The sequence below is a fragment of the Schistocerca piceifrons genome, chromosome 2 (genome assembly GCF_021461385.2).
Source record: "Schistocerca piceifrons isolate TAMUIC-IGC-003096 chromosome 2, iqSchPice1.1, whole genome shotgun sequence".
Lineage (NCBI taxonomy): Eukaryota > Metazoa > Arthropoda > Insecta > Orthoptera > Acrididae > Schistocerca > Schistocerca piceifrons.
In genome coordinates this window covers 109,895,121-109,920,778 of record NC_060139.1, presented here as the reverse complement: position 1 = coordinate 109,920,778, position 25,658 = coordinate 109,895,121, and the positions used below count along the sequence as shown (strand labels likewise).

The window sequence follows — 25,658 nt, the reverse complement described above, 5'->3', positions numbered from 1 at the left end:
AAAACACAAAAGCAACAGAAGCTGACTGAAAAGAGAAGCATCTTTCAATCTTATAGACGAATTTCATGGGTAAGGAAGTCCCTTATCAGGTTACTTGTCTCGTGTGTACTTACATAGAAGTGAAATGTGGGAGATAAATGGTACACACAAGAAGAAAATAATATTTTGAAATACGTTGCAGTAGACTATTTCTGAAGATTACCAAGGCAGCAACTAATGAAGCGAGACAGATCCTGAGTCATCAAAGAGTGGTTTCGTAGGTTAAGTAGACAAACTAAGATGTACAGGAAGAGCAACAGCTGATTACAGTATGTACCTTTAGGTGTATGTATATCGCAGTATTTAAAACAGACCCAGAGACTTGCACAGGATACACCAGCTGAAGAGTTAACTCAGATCAGTCTTCGGATTGAAGACTCAGAGGGCTTGCGCTAGTTCGTTGGAAGTTGTTAGAAGATGAGCTCTTTACTTTGTCTTCAATTACCAATTGTAGTTTCCTAGTAGTAAAATGTTGTGTATTTTCGTCTTGGAGTAAACGTGTTATTGCAAGTTCATGCGTATCAGAATACTCATACATATTTTTCAGCCTCGGAGTGCTTTGCGGAACAATTTTTTTTTTAACATTGAACGAACACGGAAGTCTACAGTGGCGTTATAGAAGTTGTTTACTTCGTGTTCTCCGTAAGTAGTAATGCTCTGCTGATAGGAACTCCATGATAGTGGACTCTCTTCGGCTTAGATCGCATATATTAACAGTGAAGCCTTTTCCCGGTATATATCTGACTATCAAAATATTTGGAGATACAAGCTGTCTTACATTGTTTTTCCATTGTGATTGCTTTATCAACTTCATTGTACTACTGGCAAAACGCAAATAATACAGGGTTAACGAGTAGAATTATCAACAGCTCGTATGAATGGCTGTTCAGGTATGCTCTGTATATGTGGAAAATAATTAATCCAATGTGTAGGTAAATACATATCAGTAACGCGTGCAAGTTTAACGGTGAAATACTGGAGTCGATGAGCTAGTTCTTGTCTAGATAATTGATGTGACCTCTGTAACTGCGTTTAAGTGAAACAGTTATATTAAAACTGTCATGTTCGAGGCTGGCTGGGTAGCTAGCTTCTTCATAGGAATACACCCCTCTCAAATTGGGATGAGTGAACACATGGTTTGTGAAAGGATAATGAGGGACACAAGTTTCCTCACATCCTGCCTCATTTTTAAAATGTATATTGCCTGTCGACAACAAATATTTATGACGAGAGTCTGATCATTTTGCACGGAACCCATCTCCCAGAGATGCTTAGTTAAATTTCACATTTTCCCTCAATCGGGCGATCCTACTCGACGCGACTCTGACAGACAGCAGAACCGCCTCTTGCCTTCATAAAGACAATTATGAAAAGATAGTCAGCAGTGAGTTAAGGCTGCCGCATTAATAAGAGACAGGCCATAATTTGTTCGGTGTTCATGGGAGTCTAATGACAACTCAGGCATATTATGTTGATTTTTGGCAACTGATCCATCAATGGAGAAATATTTTCTCTTTAACTTACTCTTGCTGAAGTTGTATTTTACATAAAAACTGCTGTACATAATAAATATGGATATTTTCTGTTGCAGAGGAAGATGATCTTAACGTTCCCAAAGACGATGAGGAGTTCCTATACATATTCTTGAGGCCATGCAAGTTCTATCCAGAGAGCGCAATGAAGAGGGTAAGAAAAATTCCTGCTATCATTACTGTACTAGACAACTCCTGTAATGCAGTTAGGTGTGATGTGGATTATGACGTTCCTCAAAAGCACACTAAAATTGAAGTTAATTAGTCGAGGAAGACTCACATCGTAGTTGCATTGTTGAAAAACATCTGGGACTTGTAACACACTGAACAGAATAATACATGTGATTAGCTGCAGCTTTAATTTTGAACAAATGTCAGTGTGGTGCACTTAGGGAAATATTTGTTGCTCCACTCATTTAACTCAGGGATGGGGTTATTACATAAACTAGCTTTTGTGGGTAGATTTCAATTACTAAACTTCCCAGTTATCGAAGCGATGCTGGGTGTGTAGCTCAGTTCTAAAAAATTTCCGCCATTTAAAATATTCTCTGGGATCAGTTATCAGGGATTGGCAGGCACTTGGAAATGCGTTCACCAACAAATAACGTACCTGAAATGCAGTAAAATAAGTTTAAGAAATGTTTATTACAAGACATCACAGATAAAACTGACATGGATTTTCAACGGACAAAACTGATTCAAGACTGCCGTGCTAATAACCGAATGTTGCTACTGCCACTGATCTGTATGTAACATGCAGCAGTTACAAGATCTCTGTTTTCTTTAAACTGAAAACAATAAAACTTAGAATTGAAATTTATATTCTTTCATCAACTTGGTTACAAATTTTATCTTAGCAAATCATGACATCATCTCTGATAAAATTAGTATGTTGAAATATCTTCGTTTTAATATTGAAATTTCGTGAAATGTACGTTGGTAACAATACTTTGGACATTCTTGTTAATTACTTTATAGTTGCAGCATGACTTTTGGTCTGAACGTGAATTCACTGTCTTTACATTGAGTTTTATCATTATTAGGCTACTACTGCTCTGTTGTATATTATTCCAAGAAAGAATGCTTTCAGTCTGTATTTACGTTTGATTGGACATGTTTTGGTTTTTTGTACAGTCCTTCTATAAATAGATCAGAACTGAATACTATTGCCTTAATTTTTTCATAAGAGAACTAGTTTTCTTGGGTACAGTAATCAAGCAATAACATAACTCAAAATTCTGCATGTACGTAACTTCACATTAAGTTCACATCATAGTATTACATGCTCCGAAATCTACAGAATTGTACAGTACGTTTTATAATGTTCTATTATGCCACATTATATTCTCCTCTAAAGTATCACGTTTAAGAATTATGGGCAAGACTTTGTCATGGCAGACATGCACCAAGCTAGTACGTTTGTTACACAAAGTAACCGTAGTGTCTGTATATGTTTGCAAAAGAAAGTGGTGATAAATTATGATCTAGTGTTTATATTATGTAGTCATTTTGTACAAAAGTACTGTTTTAACACATGTATCATTACTCAGATTCTTAACATACATTTCTCTTTTATAAATGCATTGTGAATGTCCTCCCTCCACTGCATGAACTTGCATGTGCAGTAAAACACCATCTTTGAAGTGTCACCATTCAGTGTCCCACTTCTACTCAATTTTGCTTCAATGTTCCGTTTTGCTCCGAAATAATAAACTGTCTCCATTGTCAGCAGTTCAGTCAAAGTGCAATTACAGAAAAATATAAACAGTTCTAAATGATCAAAATGCATGGTTAGGTTTTGTAGGTTCCCATATTATACAATTAAAAGTTAAATATCTCAAATAATTTTATTGTTAAATAGTACAAGTGTATGCCCAAATAATTTATATTTCATATAGTATAATCTTTTAATCTACTCATATAGAAATTAAACAAATCTGGATCACTCGCTCACAGACGGTACGTTTTCAAGAACTGAAATCTTTCTCAAATATATCATGTTACAACGTTCTATCCTCGAAACCTTCTCACAATTATGACATACTGTGACATGCACCATGGCCTTTCTCTGGCGTAAAGTATTTTATCATCTGAGCATCCTGGCGTATCTTACCTGGATAGTTCAGTACCTTCAACAGTTATGCGTGCACAGTAAATCGAAACACATTACGTGGTGATGTACTTCTGTATTTCCTGTTAGTGTAGACATTCGATGATGTTTGAGCCACATTAGAAGGGGGGTCGCTCGAAAAGTTTACATTTCAAATTTCTTATATTATAATTAGGGCGAAGACGGCCAGTGATCTCTTCAGTGCGAATTCACACCGGGCTCGAACTCTTCTGGGAATCGCAATATTATACTTACTTTGCACTTAGGCGCGCCTGGCTATCCTCTCAATTTGGTGCCACAAGCGGCCGCTTGTGTTGCTTGGGCCTTAAACGGGCCCTGCCCTATCTTTCATTCACCTTAATAGCAGCTTACACCCCTCCGCTAATGCGCAGATGGTACGAGGGGCCTTCAATAAGTAATACAAAACCTTTTTTCCTGACCGAGCGTGGTGGCAGTGCTTAGCACACTGGACTCGCCTTCGGGTGGACGATGGTTCGATCCCGCGTCCGGCCATCCTGATTTAGGTTTTCCGTGATTTCCCTAAATCGCTCGAGGCAAATGCCGGGATGGTTCCTTCGAAAGGGCACGGCCGACTTCCTTCCCCGTCCTTCCCTAATCCGATGAGACTGATGACCTCGCTGTTTGGTCTCTTCCCCCCAAACAACCCAACACAACTCTCTTTTTTTCCTGAACGGAGTTCGGTTTTATGCAGGATTCCAATACACTGCATTACTCTCCTTTTTTTTTCTTCTACGAGACCCTATTTTCATCATAATCTCCGTTCACTATGACGGCCTTACGCCACCTTAATGGGAGGGACTATATGTCCGCGTGGTACCACGCTGCTGGTATGCATCGAATCCAACGTCTTTTTGCATCGATAACCTCCCCATCGTCCACGTACTGCTTCCCTCGAAACATTGCCGCATATATGGTCCACCGTTTGTTTCTCATGGGCTTCAGTTAGGCGGCGAGAAATCCAAAAAAATGGTTCAAGTGGCACTATGGGACTTCACATCTGAGGTCATCACTCCCCTAGAACTTAGAACCGCTTAAAGCTAACTAACCTAAGGGCATCACACACACATCCATGCCCGAAGCAGGATTCGAACCTGCGACCATAGCAGTCGCGCGGTTCCGGAATGAAGCGCCTAGAACCGCTCGGCCACCACGGGCGACCGAGAAATCCAGCGGGCACACACATATTTGAGTAGCGCAGCTGACGGACGAGTGTGTCAGCAGTACCAACAGAGACGTCCAGTTGTGCACGGAGGTGATTGTGATCCGTCGGTCACTTCGAATGAATGTGTCTGCACTTTCGACCATTGCAGGAGTTACAGCTATGTGCGGTCGGCCAGCACGTGGGAGATCGGACAGGTTGGTGCATCCTTATGCGAAGATAACAGGCGCCTCGCCCAACGAGTCACCGTGCTTTTGTTCACTTCCAGGCCTCCATAGACATTCTGCAAGCACCTGCGAATATCTGCGATGCTCTGGTTTTCAGCCGAAAGAAACTCACTGACAGATCTCTGCTTGGAACGCACCTCAGTTACAGACGCCATTTTGAGGTATGCCGTCGCCACCTGTCGGAATTCATGGAACTAACGGGGCTGAAGCAGGAATGTTGCACGGTGTCCCAAAACAAATTCCGCAGTTGTTTCAGCCGAAACTGGCCGAGAAAGAAGTGTGTTGCGTCACTTACTGAACGCCCCCTCAAACAAACCGTTGTTGTCCGATGTAGCTCGGCCGTTCACCGTCTCCTTGTCTGTTGCAGATGCGCAGCTTCTACGAGTTCAAGCTGAAGCAGGACCGGCTCGTGCAGCAAGTGATGCCCCACAGCGTGGAGCGGCCGCTCAATCTGCAGATCATCACCATCCTGCCCAACAGGGACCAACACGGCCGCCGCATTCTGCTCATCCACGCAGGCCGTGAGTATAGCGAATACGGCTATTTACGATACGGAGCCGTCGACGGCCTTGCCTCAGTCAACGCACCACTTTCCATCAAATCAACGAAGTTAAGCAACGTCGGGCGTGGCCGGTATTTGGGTGGGTGACCGCCAGGGTGCTCTTCCCGTTGTTGGCCAACTTTCCTTTGCCGTTACGGCAGTGAGGAGGAGCGACGGTGGCAATACGTTCCTCAAAATAGGACTTCGCTCCAGTGTCCTGGGTTAAATTCCAAACCTCTGTAGTGTCTCGTGAGGTCATGGCATGTGACACTGCTCCACCCTTCGGCCTCTGTTGTTGGAGGCACCAGGTTTGAGCCTTTCCTTTCTCTCAACGCTATCAGGCAAAACAAACGTGAAACTATCTCCCCCCCCCCCCCCTCCCTCCTGCTCCCGAGACACACACAAAACTCCCACACTTCGCAAAAGAAAGGTTCCTTCTGGGCTAAGGAACGGCTGAAGAGACTCATCGAGGTCTTCGAGCCAACCATGTTGGGAGACACTATTTTTGCCGTCACTGACTCGTGGATATACTGTACATTGAAGAGCCAAAGAAACTGGTATAGGCATGCGTATTCAAATACAGAGATATGCAACCAGGCAGAAAAAGACGCTGCAGTCGGCAGCGCCTGTGTCTGGGGCAGTTGTTAGATTGGTTACTGCTGCTACAGTGGCACGTTATCAACAGTTAAGTGAGTTTGAATGTGGTGCTATAGTCGGCGCACGAGCGATCGGACACAGCATTTACGAGTTAGCGATGAAGTGAGGATTTTACGGTACGACCATTTCAGGAGTGTACCGGGAATATCAGGAATCCGGTAAAACATCAAATTTCCGACATCGCTGCGGCCGGGAAAACAGCCTGCAAGAACGGGACCAATGACGGCTCAAGAGAATCGTTCAGCGTGACAGAAGTGCAACCCTTCCGCAAACTGCTGCAGATTTCAATGCTGGGCCATCAGCAAGTGTCAGCGTGCGAACCGTTCAACGAAACATCATCGATATGGACTTTTGGAGCCGAAGCCCCACCCGTGTACCCTTGACGACTGCACGACACAATTTTACGCCTCTCCTGGGCCCATCAACGCCAACATTGGACTGTTGATGACTAGAAACATGTTGCCTGGTCGGACGAGTCGCGTTTCGAATTTTATCGAGCGGATGAACGTGTATGGGTGTGGACACAACCTCATGAATCCATCGACCCTTCATGTGAACAGAGCATGTTAAAGCTGGTGGAGGCTCTGTAATGTTGTGGGGCGTGTGCAGTTGGACTGATATGGGGCATCTGATATGTCTAGATATGACTCTGACAGGACGCGTACCTAATCATCCTGTTTGATCACCTACATCCATTCATGTCCATTGTGCATTCCGACGGACGTGGGCAATTCCAGCAGGGTAATGCGACACCCCACACGTTCAGAATTGCTACAGAGTGGCTCCAGGAACACACTTCTGAGTTTAAACACTTCAGCTGGCCACCAAAATCCTCACACATGAACATAATTGAGCACATATCGGATGCCTTGCAAAGTGCTGTTCAGAAGAGATCTGTACCCTCTCGTACTCTTACGGATGTATGGACAGCCCTGCACGATTCATGGTGTCAATCCCCTGCAGCACTAATCCAGACATTGGTCGAGCCCATGCCACGTCGTATAGCGTCACTTCTGCGTGCTCGCGGGGGTCCTACACGATATTAGGCAGGTGTACCAGTTTCTTTGGCTCTTCAGTGTAGTTACAGATGGCTAAACTGTATGTATAGTTAATCCGCATACGAAAACAATGTTTGCAAATACACATTGCAACACGATTAAAGGATTTCTTTATCGAAGTGTTGCTTCAAAAGGCAACTAAATATGGAACACGTGACATTCGTGCCTTCTGGAAGCTTTAAGGCATGTGCTGCTTGCATCCAAACAAAATTATCGACATGTCAGCCAGGTCATCCGACCGTGGAACAAAGCCAGCCAGGTTGCTAGTTCATTATAAAGGGAGTAACGGATAAAAGTGCAGATGTTTTTACATTTGGTACATTAATATGTACTCACATCAATGTGTTGGTTGCTTTTAGTCTGTGTCGAACAGTCTTACCTCAACCACGCCACAAAGTTTACAAACTGATGTTCTCTGCACAGCCATAAGTGCACCACCTTGTGGACTACACCTTTCAGTGTAGACTAACCGTTTTGCATCCACGTGTTCACACTTTAACACCTGATCTGCTGCATGGGGGAAATCGACCATTAACAGTTTGCTCTTGCCACATGTACTTAGAGGTACTAAACAACCTGAAAACATTAGACTTATAATATCAATAATTAATAGTTTGCAGCTGACGTAAATACTGATGTAATGTTATTCGGTACACCATTGTCAGTCACCAATAGTAATATCTGCATCTACACCAATTACGCCCTGTGTATTAAAGTTTCCAAAATTGTGGTTTGGAGATTCAATATCTGGGATTCACTTCTCTGTCAGTCTTAGGATTGTTTGCTGTAATTTGCAGTGCAATCGTTTTGTGAAAAGTAGTAAGTTGCATCATGGTCCATAGTCCAAGTTAAACTGTAGGTGCCCTATAGCTATCTGAGTAAATCATTTGGAAGGTCTGAGGAAGATAATAGCATATTGCCTCGAATAGGACCATCCCTAATAAATGACTGCGATGTTAAAACCAACCTTAGTATTGTGAATGGTTTTAATTATTGCATGTTTACAGATAAGAGCTGTAATCACCCACAACTGAGTGGCTATAACATCAAACATGCCAATATAGTGAAGTCTTGCGCGTGGAAACCATGTGATCGTATGGCATATGGGTCAAAGGCAAGAAATGTATATGCAAAGAGCCCAAAATTCGAGATTAGGACACTGAAAATTTACGCCCCAGGATAGGAATCATAAGCTGAGTGCGTAAACATGACAGAGGAGTAGCAATTATCAGACATGATATTTCTTATCAATTACAGACACACATCCTGTGAAACGATGGGTGACAACATACTCGCTACTCGACTAAAATTGTTGGGCCAACCATTTGCGTCTTTGAAAAAGGGACGTAATCTACCTGTGAAGTTCCTCTTATATAAGAATCTCACAGTAACAATCAGTTTCATTCATGAAGCGTGGCTTACTGAAAATCATAGTTATTAACGCAACAAATCTAACACCTTCAGCAAAGGAAAGAATTCTGAACCACGTAGGTTTCGGTAGGGTACACAGTGGGCAACTGATCTACCTAAATGTCATATTTGTGTTTCTGAGCTTATTGGGCCCTCATCTAATGTTAAATTTAACAGCGAGAAACCTTGAAATGTGTTAACATTTTCAGCATACATTTTGAGCTACTTCGGAAGGTTATCCGTCTTTACTTTCATCAGGATTATCTTTGAGAATTACTTTCCTTATACCAGGCATGTATTTACAATACACATAAATCCAGAAAAAGCCTAAACTTCAACAAACTTTCATCGATTTTGCAGCGTTAGAGTGAAAACCTTGGCGCCTGCGGGGATAGTAAAGCTGATGTTCAAAATGGCTCTGAGCACTATGGCACTTAACATCTGAGGTCACCAGTCCCCTAGAACTTAGGTTAGTTAGGTTTAAGTAGCTCTAAGGACATCACACACATCCATGCCCGAGGCAGCATTCGAACCTGCGACCGTAGCGGTCGCGCGGTTCCAGACTGTAGCGCCTAGAACCGCTCGCCCACACCGGCCGGCTAAAGCTGATGTTGCAGAGGAAAAGGACTGTTCATCAGTCTACGAGAAAGTATGCAGCGTTTTCACAACTGAGCTTTGCTGGTAGCGCGGGCCGGAAATGGAAGAAACAGCTCCAACAAATTGGCTCCTCCTACGCCTGTAGTTTCTTCCGCGGAGTTGCTGTAGAATCATAGAACCGTTTCGTAACGGGGCACGCTTACTTTCTTGCAGAGCTGCACAGCACGAGTATACGTATAGGAAGCGGCATTCCCGTCACTCCGGTCTCTCTTTCCTCCAACATGACCGCGTTAACATAAACTCGAACAATTTTAAATTTAAATAGTCAGACTCGGTGTCATTCACTCCCTGGTACGCTAACACAATTCCAGTTAACTGTCACAGCCTCGGTTAGGTTGTGAGACTTTAAAAATATGGGCCCACAGGCTATATTTTTGTTTCAAAATAGAGGTTTTAAGAGCTGGCGCTTCTTCGGTGGGACACCTTGCTGGAGTTTATGCCTAGGTCACAGGCGTTATTATACGTCTGAGACTTAGTCCCCACCTGAGGGAGAGACTCAGGCATTACGGAGACAGGAATCTAAATTCTGCCAAATTTCCCCGACCGTAAAAGACCTATTTCCATAGATCTGTCTCTCTAATTGGAACTAAACGCTAGGCAAAAAATTTTAGTTAAAACTACGGCCCAGTGCTGTTACCAGTTCGCCGTTCAGTCATATACTATTTGATCAAAATTATCCGGCCTCCCGGCCAACAATGCCACATGATCATTCCATTTTTTTTAAATCCAGATATGTTAGTGGACGTTAATATGGCGAGTGTTCACCCTTGAACTCTGCTGGGGACACTATCAGTGAGGTGCCTGAATGTCTTCAGAGAGATGGCAACAAAAACCGCAGAAGGTAGATGTTGAACGCTGGGGTGTGCGTTCTAACTCATCCAAAGGTGTTCCACTATGTTCAATTCGGGACTCCGGGGAGGCCAGTCCATTTCAGAAATGTTATTCTCTACAAACCACAAATGCTGCTTCAAGACCGGAAGCATTGTTATGCTGATACAGTTAGTATCTCTGAACTGTTCCTCTACTGTAGGCAGTACATATTGCTGTAAAATGATCTCAGTTGCTTCCTCATTTAGCATTTTGTCTAGCGAAACAAGAGAATCACACCCTAACCACGAAAAATACCACCATACCTTAACGCCGCATCATCAGTACTTTACTGTTGGCTCTGGACATGACTGCAGGTAACATTGTCCACCCATTCACCAAACACAAACCCTACCACAGCAGTGCCACACGGTGTGCGTGGTTAATCACTCCAGATCACTCTTGTCCAATCATACATTGTTCAGTGGCCTCGCTGTGTACACCACCTCATTACTGTGTTGTCAGTATAGAAGAAGTAACAGCAGAATGGATCCGTAAGGAGAGCTCTTTACTTCGAACGTTGCTAGTCATTGGATGCCACCAGAGTAACAAACCCATCAAAGACATTTCAAACCTTCTAAAGCTGCGCTTGTCGGTTGTTAAGGATGTGACAGTGAAGTGAAAACGCGAAGGAGCAATCAGAACTGAACGAAAACCGTGTGGACCTCATGAAGTGACGGACAGAAACCTTCAAGCACTGCGGAGGGTGACTGTAAAAATTCTCATGAAATTATCAGAATGAATCATCCGAGAGTTTCAAAGTGTTACGAGCACCCCAGCTAACATAATGACTGTGCGTAAGGGGTTAAAAAGAATTAGAGGCAATCGGCGAGCAGCTCCTTGTAAGCCAGACATTTCTACCGTCAATGCTAAGCGAGCTTCAGGTTTTCCAACCCTGCTGCTTTCCGCCCTTCTGTGAAGTGATCACGCGGGAGTACAACGTTAACATGTGCGTCAATAAAACGGCAAATGGTACATGTAAGACCTCAGAGTTCGCCAACACCCTCGGTGCCACGTTCGCAACTTCGTTGAGTACGTTACAAATGTACCTGTCAGAAACTTCAACACCAATTTGGCCAGACGGCTGCCATAGCGCATGAAGGTAGGCAAACCGCACCAAACGGGTGTCGAAGGGCTTGCCTAACCATCAGGCGGAATTGCAGTACAATAATTCCGCGTGCAACTATCAGTGCCAACACAGTTGCCGCTGCCAACCGACCACGTGGTGAAGAGATGCCGGGGCTAGACTTGAGTTAAGTAGTTTTAATTCGACATGGTACCACGCTACTATAGGTTTTAATTTTAATGTTGACTGTGCCTTGCTGTGGCATGTTATAGTAACTTTATGCTTCTGAAGAAGGCTAGATTAATTTAGCCGAAACCTGGTAAAGACCAGAAAAAAATTTGCGCAACTGAGGCTGAGTCTTCTAAATATTAGTATTCGAAATTACCTCATCCCATGCAAGATTATTTAAGGATGTAAGGAATGGTGTTCACATTCGGTGGAGAATATTGTGGTGTTTTTGTATTTCATCATTGGTTTTCAGCAGAAAGTGCGAGCTGTTAACATGTCACACTTGGAAATTTTAAAACTCTTGGTGGGAAAGGTAAAGGGAGAGTTAGTAGAACACCTGTTGAACGCGATTCAGGAGAGACTAACGTTGGAACAATTTAAAGGAAAAATTTACACCTTGATTCCACCCCGTGCATTGCAAGAATTAGTTTATAGGGAGTATGGTTCAGAGCAGGGGGACAATGAATAGATTGTCATCTTTGTCGAGAGAGTTAGAGAGAGTGCGCTAGCCTTGTGCCTGCCATACTGCAAAAGAGCTAGCCTTGTGCCTGCCATACTGCAAAAGAGAAATTGTATTACATATTGTTCAAGGATTACGATCAGGTGATAGACTGAGGGCAGTATTTGGTGGGACACCGCAAACGTTTGCCCAGCTGAATGAATTAGAAAGGCACATCCAGGCTATTATGAATGTAGACTCACGGAGGCCAGGGCAGGCCATTAATTATGAAAGGTTTCGTGGCCATGAGAATTAGTAAGGAAATTACTTCTACGAATCAGCAGTGGGAAAAGGAAGGTAAGGTAAGGTGTTGGATTTGTGGCAAGTTGGGTCACATTAGTAGGAATTGTCGTAAGAGTAAGCCGGAGACGTCCTGACAATTACAACTAGAGGTTGCTGAGTTGGCCTAGCTCAGTTGGCCGGAACTTCTTTCGTCTCTTACTTGTATGTGATTGTGCGCAGTAGACACGTGCGCTAAGTGGCTGGGTTGCAACTGCGCAGGCCGGTGGAAGCCTTCGGAGTGTTCGCTGGACGAGCTGTACAGCTGCGTGATGCTGTTCCTGGAGATCGCCGTGTCGGAGCCGCGCACGCAGATCGCTGGCGTCAACGTCATCCTCGACCTGGACGGTCTGTCCATGACGCAGGCCATGCAGTTCAGCCCCTCCTTCGCCAAGATGCTGCTCCACTGGGTGCAGGTGAGTCCACCGCCTGGTCTACTGGCTTCACACGACTGTGGAAACTCTGTGCCAACAACCACTTCTCTTTTTCCCGCACATTCGTTCCATCAGTAGTGGGTACTTTTACTCAGCTCTGTAAAATACAAACGCGTGTAGTCACACCTTAGCAAAAGAACCAGAGAAAATCGTGGTCGTATGTAAAATCACTAGGCCGGTATAAGGCTTCTATTCAGTCCCTTGTTAACCAGTCTGGTTTGGCAGTAGATGATAGCAAAACGAAAGCCGGAGTTTTGAATCTCACGTTCAAGAAATCGTTCACGCTGCAGAACCGAACAAAGATATCGTCATTTGACCATCGGACAGACTCCGGGGTATGGACGAAATAGAAATAAGCATACATGGCGTAGAGAAGCAACTTAGATTTGAAAACATATAAATCACCATGTGCGGATGGAAGCCCAGTTTTATTTTACGAAGAGTACTCTAAGGCATTGGCCCCTTACCTAGCTTGCATTTACCGGGAATCTCTCGCCCAGCACAAAGTCCCAAGCGGCTGGGAAAAAGCGCAGGTGACTCCAGTATACAGGGTGCTACAAAAAGGTACGGCCAAACTTTCAGGAAACATTCATCACACACAAAGAAAGAATAATGGTAAGTGGACCTGTGTCCGGAAACGCTTAATTTCCATTTTAGAGCTCATTTTATTACTTCTCTTCAAATCACATTAATCATGGAATGGAAACACACAGCAACAGAATGTACCAACGTGACTTCAAACACTTTGTTACAGGAAATGTTCAAAATGTCCTCCGTTAGCGAGGATACATGCATCCACCCTCCGTCGCATGGAATCCCTGATGCGCTGATGCAGCCCTGGAGAATGGCGTATTGTATCACAGCCGTCCACAATACGAGCACGAAGAGTCTACATGTGGTACCGGGGTTGCGTAGACAAGAGCTTTGAAATGCCCCCATAAATGAAAGTCAAGAGGGTCGAGGTCAGGAGAGCGTGGAGGCCATGGAATTGGTCCGCCTCTACCAATCCATCGGTCAGTGAATCTGTTGTTGAGAAGCGTACGAACACTTCGACTGAAATGTGCAGGAGCTCCATCGTGCATGAACCAAATGTAGTGTCGTACTTGTAAAGGCACATGTTCTAGCAGCACAGGTAGAGTATCCCGTATGAAATCATGGCGGTGAATCGAGGAAGTACAGTACATACTGACGAAACTGAAATGAGCTCTAACATGGAAATTAAGCGTTTCCGGACACATGTCCACATAACATCTTTTCTTTATTTGTGTGTGAGGAATGTTTCCTGAAAGTTTGGCCGTACCTTTCTGTAACACCCTGTATAAGAAAAGTAAAAGAACTGACCCGAAAAATTGTAGACCAATATCCTTAACTTCTGTTACTGCAGAATCCTTGAACACATTCTCAGTTTGAATGTAATAAACTTTCTTGAAGCTGAGCAGTGTATGTCCATGAATTGGCATGGTTTTCTCACATGATATACTCAGAACAATTTATGAACGGCAACAGGCAGATACCATATTTCTAGATTTCCGGTAAGCATTTAACACGGTGGCCTATTGCAGGCTGTTGAAGAAGGTGCAAGCACATGGAATAAGTCCACAGATATGTGATTGGCTCGAAGACTTCTTAAGTAATAGCACACAGTATGTTGTCCTCGACGGCGAGTGTTCATCAGAGACGAGGGTATCGACAGGAGTGCCCCAGAAGTGTGATAGGATCACTGCTGTTCTCTATACGATTTGTCGAACGGGTTAGGCAGCAGTCTGTGGTTGTCTGCTGATGATGCCGTGGTGTACGGTAAGGTGTTGAATTTGAGTGACTGTAGGAAGATAGAAGGCGACTTAGACAAAATTTCCAGTTGGTGTGATGAATGGCAGCTAGCCCTAAATGTGGAAAACTTGTAACCTCCCCACCGAAATTTAAAAGGAAAGAAATATGACAATATTTAATTATGAATGCTAGAGCCGAGTGTAACCTCCCCACAATAATTTTAAAAGAGTGTGACAATATTATTTAGAAATGCTAATGGACATTGCACTATGCGTAACCTGCCCACAATGAAATGTACTGACAATGGCAACAAAAATGTGAAATACGCAATCTGACTCAAATGTAAATTCTTCACAAAAAAATTAAAGTCCATTCAGTGATAAGAAAATTCAATTAAACCGAAATATCGGTCTTTGGCCCTGTGCAAAACAATCAGAATTAAAGTCTTACCTCAGAATAAATGGATGTCACATTTCTGCTCTTGTTATTGCGCACCGCTTGGAGGAACTGCATTGCAAATAATAATATTCTCTTTTTTTGTGATTCTAGTGAAATTTTTCTTCAAAAGAAGTGGAATGAAATGGGAAGTGCAACGAAATCTTTAGTTCAATAAAAAATTAAATTTTTGAAAAAATGCTTTTGAAATAAAAATTATTATTGGGGGACTTGTTGGAGAATAATTACAATAAATAAAAATTTTTCATTATCTAATGATTATATTAATTAACAGTATACCTTATTCACCATCTTGACCAGTGTTGCCGACCGCCTACATCACACAACCGCACTGGGCTGCTACTACTGACCGACCGCTCTGCATGACGACTATTAGCGTACTGCACGCGACGACTACTGACAGAGTACTGCTCTCAACTAGACAGAGCTACAGACTCGCAACGACTGACTGAGAACCGCTCGCAACACTCGCGCGGTTAAGCGCATACTCTCTGGTCACAGATGCTACAATGCCTCGCCATCGCTGCATACGTGTTTCATAACCCTCCACTGGGGGGGCAAAAATTTGGGAGCGATGGTGAGTCATTTGGACTTGCCAATCGCGGCAAAATTTTTTAATTAATTAATAAACTTCTACAATTTACAGAATATTTAGATGTAGTACATAAAGTAAATGTTGTGCACACGCACTAAGTACAAGATGTATCAGACAAAGACAAAATGTGAGTACAAAACATAGTAACAAATCAGAAAAATGTATATACAAATTATTTGAGAGATAACAAAGTGCACAGGCACTGAAAAAATTCTTTAGCATATTCAGAACAAATAAACAGACTGGCAAAAAATATTATGTTGACAAGTGACATGAGTGCACATGCACTGCAGTTGAGAACATATCAGTAAATGATGAAATGTATATACAATTAGTAACAAATGACATAAGTGCATTCGCATTAAAGTATTGAATATACAGAATAGTAGAAAACATATTGAAAAATGAGATAAGTGTACAAGCACTGAAGTTCAGTAGAAAACATATTAACACCTAACAGAAGTGCACATGCACTGTAGTTCAGAACATATCATAAAAATAAAAATGTATATACAATATAAAAGACAAGAGTGTACATACGTATACTGTATACTGTACTTCAGAACAAATCGAAAAATGTCTTTAGCATTTTCGTAATAAATAAACATAATGACAAAAAATCATGTCCAAAGTGCACACGCACTGGAGAAATGTCTTTAGCATTTTCACAACAAATAAACATAATGGCAAAAAATCATGTCGACCAGTGCCACAAGTGTACTCGCACTGGAATTCAACAAATCGAAAAATGTATAACCTACGAACATAAATGATGTTACCAAAAAAATTTTTTTTTTTTTTCTTTATGTGACAAGAATCAGGATAGGAAAGAGAAGGATTGCATCATGGTTGTAGCACTTTAGATTGCACACAGCTGCTCTGAAAGTCCATATCTTTCCACAGAAGTACAACACCAAGTGACACAACTTGAAGTTCTTTTCCCATCAGAATTTATCAGTGTAGCCAAGACACTGAACTGTCGTAGTAATGTTCCATGTTTTCATTTTGGCAGTACATTAGGTACACCAAACAGTGGGACCATAATAATGTCTTCATCGCTCACGGTGGTGGACAGCATGTCGTGTCAACACCACGCTCTTACAAGGCGCACCAACGTAGAATTAGTGCAAAACCAAAGATAGTGCTCCATGATCACTAGGATAAACAGGACAAATGGACATTGCAATAATTCAGGGTAGTCAGCTTATGAGGTGAAGGACATCAAGTCACATAATATTGACAATTACAGTCTTCATTGATAGTTTGAGGCATTCATAGCCCAGTTATTGAACATTTCTGTACCAAGTATGTAGTATTACAGAAAAATGTTCATTAATTGTTTTACATAGAATCAGTAGCCTTCTTTTCCTGGTTACAAAGCATTATGAAATAATCGCATTCTTTTCAGTTACAGAGTGTAATTAAGAATCATTAACCTTCTCCTAATTGCAGTTAATTAATCATTTGTCGTTAATTAATCATTTGTCTAATTACAGTTAATTAATCATTTGTCGTTAATTAATCATTTGTCATTCCAATAGTAAGAATTATTAGTCTTCTTCTAATTACAAAGCATTATTAAACAGTACCATAGTTAATTAATTATGTGTCATTCCAATCTATTAAGAATCACTAGCTGGCATCATGGGTAATCGTATTACAATAAACAGTGGTAGTCCTTGGCCAGTTACAAAGTATATTTAGTAAGACAGAATAATGTTCATCAGAAGCCTTAATTGAAAAGGAGAGTCAATTATTGGCCTAGCATTAACATAATACATTGAGTGATACAAATTATTGGCACTCATTGGCCATTAACCAAAACATGAAAACTCAACATGGAAAACAAGAGCTAATTAATGGCATAATTAATAACAATTCATCGAGCGACATTAATTATTGGCACTCAGTGGCCAGCAAGTATTGAATGGAATAAAACATAGTTCATCATTCAGTATTACTCAGATCATTACGAAGTCATTATTAAAAATCAGTTAATTAGTCATAGCATTAATAATCGTGGGCATTATAAGTAGTCTCATTACAATAAACAGTGTTTCTCATTCAGTAGTATTCAGATCATTACAAAGTCATTATTAAAATCAGTAAATTACAGTCATAGCATTAATAATCATGGGCATTATAAGTAGTCTCATTACAATAAACAGTGTTTCTCCTTCAGTAGTATTCAGATCATTACAAAGTCATTATTAAAATCAGTAAATTACAGTCATAGCATTAATAATCATGGGCATTATAAGTAGTCTCATTACAATAAACAGTGGCAGTTATTAGCTAGTGACAAAGCATTATTTTAAATATATACTTTTTTTTTGTCTCATTAAGAAGTCATTACTGAAGTGACATACTATTCAGAGTTGATCAGTATTATTCAGAATTTTCTCAAACTGGTATCTCTACTTGGGACTGGTAATACATTTTTTTTTTTTTTTTTTTTGTTAGCAATGCATTGCGTTGGGATCTATAATTAATTGCTGAGGCATAACACTATTTGCTTTTGACCTATTGCTGCAAATGAGGATAGGTAACGTCATTCGTCATGAGTCAGCTGTAGCAAGGTTATGTAACAAGGCAGTATATGTGATCACATTTATAAATCATAAACACAAATGGGTAAAAATGAAAATGCAAGTACTAGAACAGGTATAATAACTAACAGGTTTAGTAAGTATCATGAAAAGCTTCTCCTGGAAAAAATACAAAATGGATTATTGACCTGAAAGAAGAAACGCACACTATGCTGAAAAGTAGTGAACTTCGAATTAACAGGTAGTGAAATGTGTATAAAAATGTGTTCCATAGCTGTCCTTTCCAAAACTTTCCGTCATCCTACTATGCAATATAACACCTGCTGTCAAAGCAAACTGCAACAAATACTTAAATAACTACGTAGCATAAATACATAACTTCAACATTATCCTCATCTGTAAAGAAAACTTCATTATCCATATCATCATAACTTCACTATTATCATCATCTGTAAAGAAAAACTTCATTATTCATAATACCATTTCCGTCGTCATTATTCATCAGTATTCATTATCATCTGCAAAAAATCACTTCATTACTCATTACACAACTATTCCTTATCACTAGCATATTTCATCACTAAAACTAAGATGTGTAGTTCAGTCTGACAGCCTGCATCAATCACCTTGTATTCTGAAAGAAAAAATTAGTTAAGACTGCTATTCTATGATGAGTATAGTATATTCTTGTTAATGCTTGTTAATCCTGATCCATTTACTCTTCCTCATAAAGTTATTGCATCTCCTTTCGTTTATTCCGTAGGTGAAATTCCCATTTCTGTTGAATTTATTTCTTACATGCATCATTTCTTTCTGAAATTGATGAACAAAGATTAATGTCTTGCATTTAAATCCTATACCCACTAAATAATGTTTGGTTTATGGTGACATAATTAACCATACAGCATAACATGACAGAAAACGTAATGTGTCAAAGACATTGACAGTGTTCAGATGCAAAAATGTACAGATAATATCACAATGCAGCAGCAAAAATGTAAAACAGTCACGATGTTGAGATGTCATAAGGCAAAAAAATGTCAAAGTCAACAGGTGTGTTATATCTTAACTATTTCACAGTGCATACAAACAAAACTGAAAACAATCGTACATAAAAAAACAAAATGTGACGTTCGTTGTGTTCAGCTTGTATAGAGGCGAGAATTAAAGACTTTAATGGAAAAAAAATGTAATGAAATTAACATGTCATTAGCTAACATTGCATAATTAGTCATAAAATACGTAAGTGTGTCTGAAAAAATATGCACGGTCTGATGTGTAACGACAAGAAAAGCGACCTGCTAACCTTACCTTGCCGGGCACTCGCCAAGAAAAAATACGATAATCATCAGTAATTAGTCAGGTGAAATAATTCCATTAGTAAATGGCATCATAGTGTGTTGAATCATACAGTGGTTTCACTCAATAAACGGTTTAATGTTTGAGATATGGTGACTGCCTTTCGATTTTCTGGTTCTCAAAGTTTCGACGTGTACAACATTGGGATGAGGAATGCTGCGAATCCGATATGGACCTGCGTATAGAAGTTCAAATTTACTGCACTTACCTTTTAATTTGCTGGATAAATAGTGTGTACGTACTAGTATCTTCTGTCCAACGTGAAAGACGCGGTGTGTACAAACCTGTTTTTGCTGTCTTCTCCGGCGCTCTGCGGCACGTTTGATGTTGTTCAGCGCAATGTCAATTATTTCGTGGTGTCGTAATCGACGAGATGTAGGAAATGTTATTAATTCTTTAATTTTGTTAGGTGGTTCAGCATTTTTCAGTATAACAGACGGAGATAGCATAGTGGATTCATTTGGAATCGAATTAATTACATCTTGGAATGAGAGTATGTATGTATCCCAATCAATATGTCTTTTGTGGCAGTATATTCGGCACAGTTTACCAATTTCTTTCATTAATCTTTCACAGGGGTTCGAAGAAGCGTGGTACTTGGATATATAGATCGGAGAAATGTTTCTGGCTCGTAACATGCGTGTCCATACGCTACTACGAAATTGAGATCCATTATCAGAAATTACTTTCATTACATGCCCTACATGAGATAGAAAATGTTTTACAAATGCTTTCGAAACAGTTTTAGCAGTAGCTTTGCGTAATGGAGTGAAAGTAACAAATTTTGAAGTGAGCTCAACAGCGACAAAGATGTAGCAAAAACCTCTGTTAGTTCTCGGAATCGGACCAAAAATGTCTACAGCGCCCATGTGTCTTAATTTAACAGGTATAATGGGATATAATGGAGGAATATGTGAAGTGGTGTCTGATTTAGCTTTCTGGCAAATTTTACAAGACGCTAAAACTCGTCGTATACGTTTCTCCATGTTGGTAAAATAACAGTTCTGTCTTAGTATAAGAAAACATTTTCGTGCTCCGTAATGCGCATAACTTAGATGAGTGTACCAGATTAATTTGTTAACAAGTTCGTCGGGAATGCATAATAACCAATTGTTGCTGTCAGGATGAGAGCGGCGAAACAGAATGTCATTGCGCACTGTGTAGTGGTTCCTAATCGTAACATTATTCTTATCTTGCCAAAGCTGTTTAATTTCTTTCCACACATTGTTTTTGTTCTGTTCTCGTGCTATGTCCTGTAATGACTATGAAATAAAGTTTTCAAATGCAACTTGCTGAATGTACATCACACTGAAATTTGTTTTGCAGAAGTTGGTTGCTACGTCTTGCTGATTGTTGCCGAGAGAACGCGATAGTGCGTCTGCTATAACATTTTGTGTGCCGGGAATGTGAACAATCGTAAAATTAAATTCCTGTAAATAAAGTTTCCATCTACTTAATCTGTCATGAGTAAATTTAGCTGAAAGTAAAAATTGTATCGCTCTATGGTCTGTGTAAACGGTGGTATGTCTGCCATAAAGAAAATGCCTAAATCTCGTAAAAGCCCATACAACACATAATGTTTCCAATTCTGTAACGGAGTAATTTCGTTCAGCAGGTGACAAAATGCGGCTTGCAAATGCGATGTTTTTAATTACTATTGAACCATCTTCTTCAATTTCCTGGAAAATGTGTACGCCTAAAGCGGTGTTGGAACTGTCGGTAGCAATGGAAAAATTTCTAGTAAGATCTGGGTGCGATAAAAGTGGAGCATTCAACAAAGCATGTTTCAGGTTCATGAATTCAGAGTGTGCTTGCTTATCCCATGACCAAATAGTGTTTTTACCTGTTAATTGGCATAGTCTAGGCCTGTCTAAAGCAGAATGATGAATAAATTTACGAAAAAAGTTAATTAAGCCCAAAAAACTGCGTAATTGCTTCTTCGTCGTAGGAACACTAATGTCACGTAGAGCCTGAAGTTTTTCCGGATCAGGTGCAATGCCTTCTGCTGAGATTACGTGTCCAAGAAATTTTATGGAAGTTTTGCCAAAGTGCGATTTACTAAGATTAACTGTAAGTCCTTGTGCATGAAAAGTTTGTAACAGTTGTTCAAGAATCAGATTGTGTTCAAACCAATTAGCTTCTGCGATAAGAATGTCGTCTACATACGTCGTGATTCTGTCCTTAAGTTCTGTCGGAAGTATTGTGTTCAAACCGCGAATAAAAGCTGCAGAAGAAATAGTTAAGCCGAACGGTAATTTGCGAAATTGATAACAGTCGCCAAAACAGAGAAAAGCTGTATATTTTCTACAATTCGGATGAAGCTGAATTTGCCAAAATCCCGATTTCAAATCTAATGTGGAATAAATAGCTGTACCGTGAAATTTCTGTAGAAGTTCCTCTAATGTCTGTGGTCGATCTGTTTCATTAATAATAACGTCATTAATGTGACGTGAATCAAGTACAAGGCGAAGTGAGCCATCTTTTTTCTTAACAATATGTAGCGGGTTTATGTACGGACTAACTGCTGGTTCTATAATTCCTTGGTCAAGCATATCCTGCAATTCCTTTTTAACCTGTTCTCTGTGAATATATGGGATGGGATAATGCTTTGCTTTAAATGTGTCGTGCGGTTTGACTTGAAATTCATACATAAATCCGGACATAGTACCAGGAATGTTGTCGAAAACTGGAGCTTGCTGTAAAAGAATTTTGTGTAACTGCGTTCGTTCGTCGTCTGTAATTGCACTGCTCTCTTTAACTTTATCGGAAATCATTTGTATTACGTCGTAGTCAGCTTCGTCTGGAGTATTATAGTTGTGTACGTACGTATCCGTGAACAATGTGGGATTACAGTCTATGTTACGTGTTGCGGAAATGACCTCTGTGCGGTTAATTGTTTGTTCTTCCGCAGATAAAGAGTGCTGAAATTCTAAAGCCAATTGTACATTTTCATCCTTTAACATTAAATAAGAATTCTGAAAGTCGATAACTGCGTCGTGTTGTACCAGAAAATTCGTGCCTAAAATAATGTCTGTTGTCAATAAAGGAACAATCCGAAAATTAGAATGGAAAGTATGACCTCCAATACAAAATGATAAATGCGTCTGTAATTTAACGTCTACACCTTTACTCGATACTGCTCCTTTCACTTTTGTTTTGCCTAAAGGTAATGTCGGATAGGTATTCTCTTTGTTGCACTCATTAAAAGTCTCCTCATTTATTACTGATATAGGTGATCCGGAATCAATTACTGCTGAGAATTTCGATGAACCAATATTAATTTCGATGACAGGATGTGAAATGGTTTTCTGAATAACTGGTCTTTCCTGCAAGAGAGTGTCTCTGATGTCGTCAAAAGTAATTACATTTTCGTGAACAACATTTTGCGTGTCTAGAGTAGTGCTTGTATTATTGGAAGATGCGATCTGTGCATTATCTAGTCAGATTCTGTCTGACGTGTTATTATTATTAGGAGGATGTTGTGGCATTTCGACTATTTGAACTGTCCTATTACTTCTTCCAGACGTATTACGTTCTGGATGGTACCTACTGTCGGGTTCATTCATGAGAATAGGTCCTTGTTGATTATTTTGTTGCTGGCGAGACCGACTGTTATTATATGTACGCTGATAATTCTGCTCATCGTTTTTACGTCTGTCGTGATAGTCATTCCTATACGGTGCATTACGATAGGCATTGAAATACTGTCTTCTCTGTACGTAATTGTTTCCTTGCTGCCGTGCATTACTATTTGTTGGATCTGGGACTATACGTGCACGCGGCGAAACATTAAAGCCTGGTTGACCTTGTGCATTACATTGTTGGTTACGTATTCCAACCGTCTGACTTTCATGCTGTTGCGGTGGAAAACTTCTATTATTACCAAAATGTGGTTCCTGTTGCTGATGATTTTGACGATATTGATAAACAGAATTTTGGCTGTTATTAGAATTTTGGTAGTTGTCGTTTCTAAAGCGTCTGTTATCTTTTCTATTGAAATTACGTCCCTGATCATAATTGCTGTACTTTTGTTGACCTTGGTTATTATAAGAAAAGTTTTTGTTTACAAAAGAATAATCGGATTGCTGTACTTCCAAGAGCTGTAAAAGATCTCTGAATGCTGAAATGTTTTCTTTTTGCTGGCCCGTTAGAAGTGACACTCGTAATGACCGTGGTAATTTAGAGATGCATAGTTGTATAAGTGCGGATTCACTGTACGGTTCACTTAGGTACTGGTTTTGTTGTACCATGTGCTCAAAAAATTGCTTTACACTGGGAAAATTTGAGTTTTCATAGTTTGGCAAACTAATTAGTTGGTCTTTAATTCCGCGCTGTGTCGTCTTCGACCAGTACGCTGACAGAAAAGCATTCTGAAATTCCTCTACTGAATAGCACTGCCTCGCGATCGGTCTCATACGAGTTGCCGGTTCGCCTTCCAAAAAACTGCAAATAAATTCAAGTTTGTGTGTTACAGGCCAATTCGGTGGAAGAGCAAAGCTAAATTGTTGAATCCAATCCAGTGGGTGAATCTGCGTTCTATCGTTTTTAAAAACTTTAAACTTTCTCACTGACAGAAAATGTTTGTAGTCGAAACTATCATCTCTGTGTGATGGAACATGTTCAGGATCGTAAGAGAATCTATTGAACTGTGGTTGATCGCAATCTAAGTCCCGTACTCTCTGTAGATTACCCAAATTATACGCGCTGCGTGTATCTGACAAATGTTCATAAAGTGGTGTCAGTTGTATGTTACTAACTGAAGTGTTTTTCATTTCTGTTACTTCTTGTTGTAAACTTGACAACTTCCTACGTAACGTGTTGTTAGATGAATCGATCTCATTAATTGTCTGCTGTAAATTTTGAAATTCAGGTGTTTGATTAAATGAAACCGGTGAAGTATCGTCTGATTTATTGTCATTAGCACTTTCGATAGCATCAATACGACTGGCCAATTCATCATATTTTTCAGTCAGTATTTTTGCCTGATCGTCAGTTTTAGTGTCAGTAGCATTAATCTGTTTTTGCAATTTACGCGTAGTTTCATTCAGTTTTTTAACGTCAGATTTGACGACATCGGAATCCTGTGCTAGTTCTAATTGTTCTAGTCTGTCGGTCACTGTTTGAAAATCGGTTGTGTATGTGTCTGTATTCGACTTAAGATTGGAAATTTCGTCACGTAATTCTGTGTTCGACTGTTTGATGGAATTAATTTCGTCGGACACTGTAGCAATATTATTGTCTACATACATTTTTGCCTTCGCAAACATTTTACGTTTGTCTTCTTGTCTCTGAGCCGTGATTGTTTCCATGACTTGTCGTTTTACTTTGTTTTGATCCTGAATAAATTTGCGGAAACGCGTATCACCGTTTTGTATGTGAAGATTAAAGCGTTCGTCAATCTGAGTGTTCTGTTGGTCGAATTTCGCGTCGATCTTTTGATCCATTGTGCGCGAAAGTTCTACCGTCATTGCTTTAAACTCGTCCCGTAATTGTGTAGCTTTTTCAGAGCATTGTTTAGCGACTCCGCTAATTTCGTCTCTGAGTGTTTCTGTTGCGGCTGTTTGCATTTCCCTTAATTCTTGCGCAACAGACTTAATTTCTTCGCTATTTTTTTGTGAACAAGCCTCAATTTCCGTGCGCAACTGTTCCTTAGTGTCATGACACTGCGCGGCAACGGCTCTAATTTGTTCACTAAGCTGTCTGGAATTGTCGTCTAATTTTTCATTTAACTGTTTGTTCTGCTCACTAAGTTGTCTAAAATTTTCATCAATTTTATTAAATTTTTTGTCCTGTTCACTAAATTGTTGTTTGAGATTTTCGTTATCTTGTTTGTTATCTTCCCTCTGTTGTCTGACCTGTTCGCTAAGTTGTTTGAAATTTTCGTTCTGTTCACTAAATTGTTGTTTGAAATCCTCTTTAAATTGTTTGTTATCTAGACTCTGTTGTTTGATATCTACACCAATATCGTTCTTAAATTGTAGCATTATTGCCATAAATTGATTCAAATCAAATGTAGCATTACCTACTCCATTATCTGTGCTGTTTGATTGTGTACCTGGAATTGTTGCGCTTTGTGTGACCATTTGGTCATTCTGCAGTTTACAAAAAGGATTATCAGTCGGACCTACACTGTCAGACATTATTT

The 25,658-nt window shown here is 40.3% G+C and overlaps 1 protein-coding gene across 1 annotated transcript in view; it reads left to right on the top strand.

The window, feature by feature from the left end:
• Nucleotides 1–25,658, top strand: part of LOC124777118 (alpha-tocopherol transfer protein-like) — a 138,825-nt gene that overhangs the window by 88,612 nt on the left and 24,555 nt on the right. Inside the window, exons 2-4 of the mRNA XM_047252404.1 lie at nt 1,631–1,725; nt 5,456–5,609; nt 12,573–12,766. Coding sequence (XP_047108360.1) covers nt 1,631–1,725; nt 5,456–5,609; nt 12,573–12,766 — 443 coding nt within the window. The remainder of the gene's footprint in view (nt 1–1,630; nt 1,726–5,455; nt 5,610–12,572; nt 12,767–25,658) is intronic.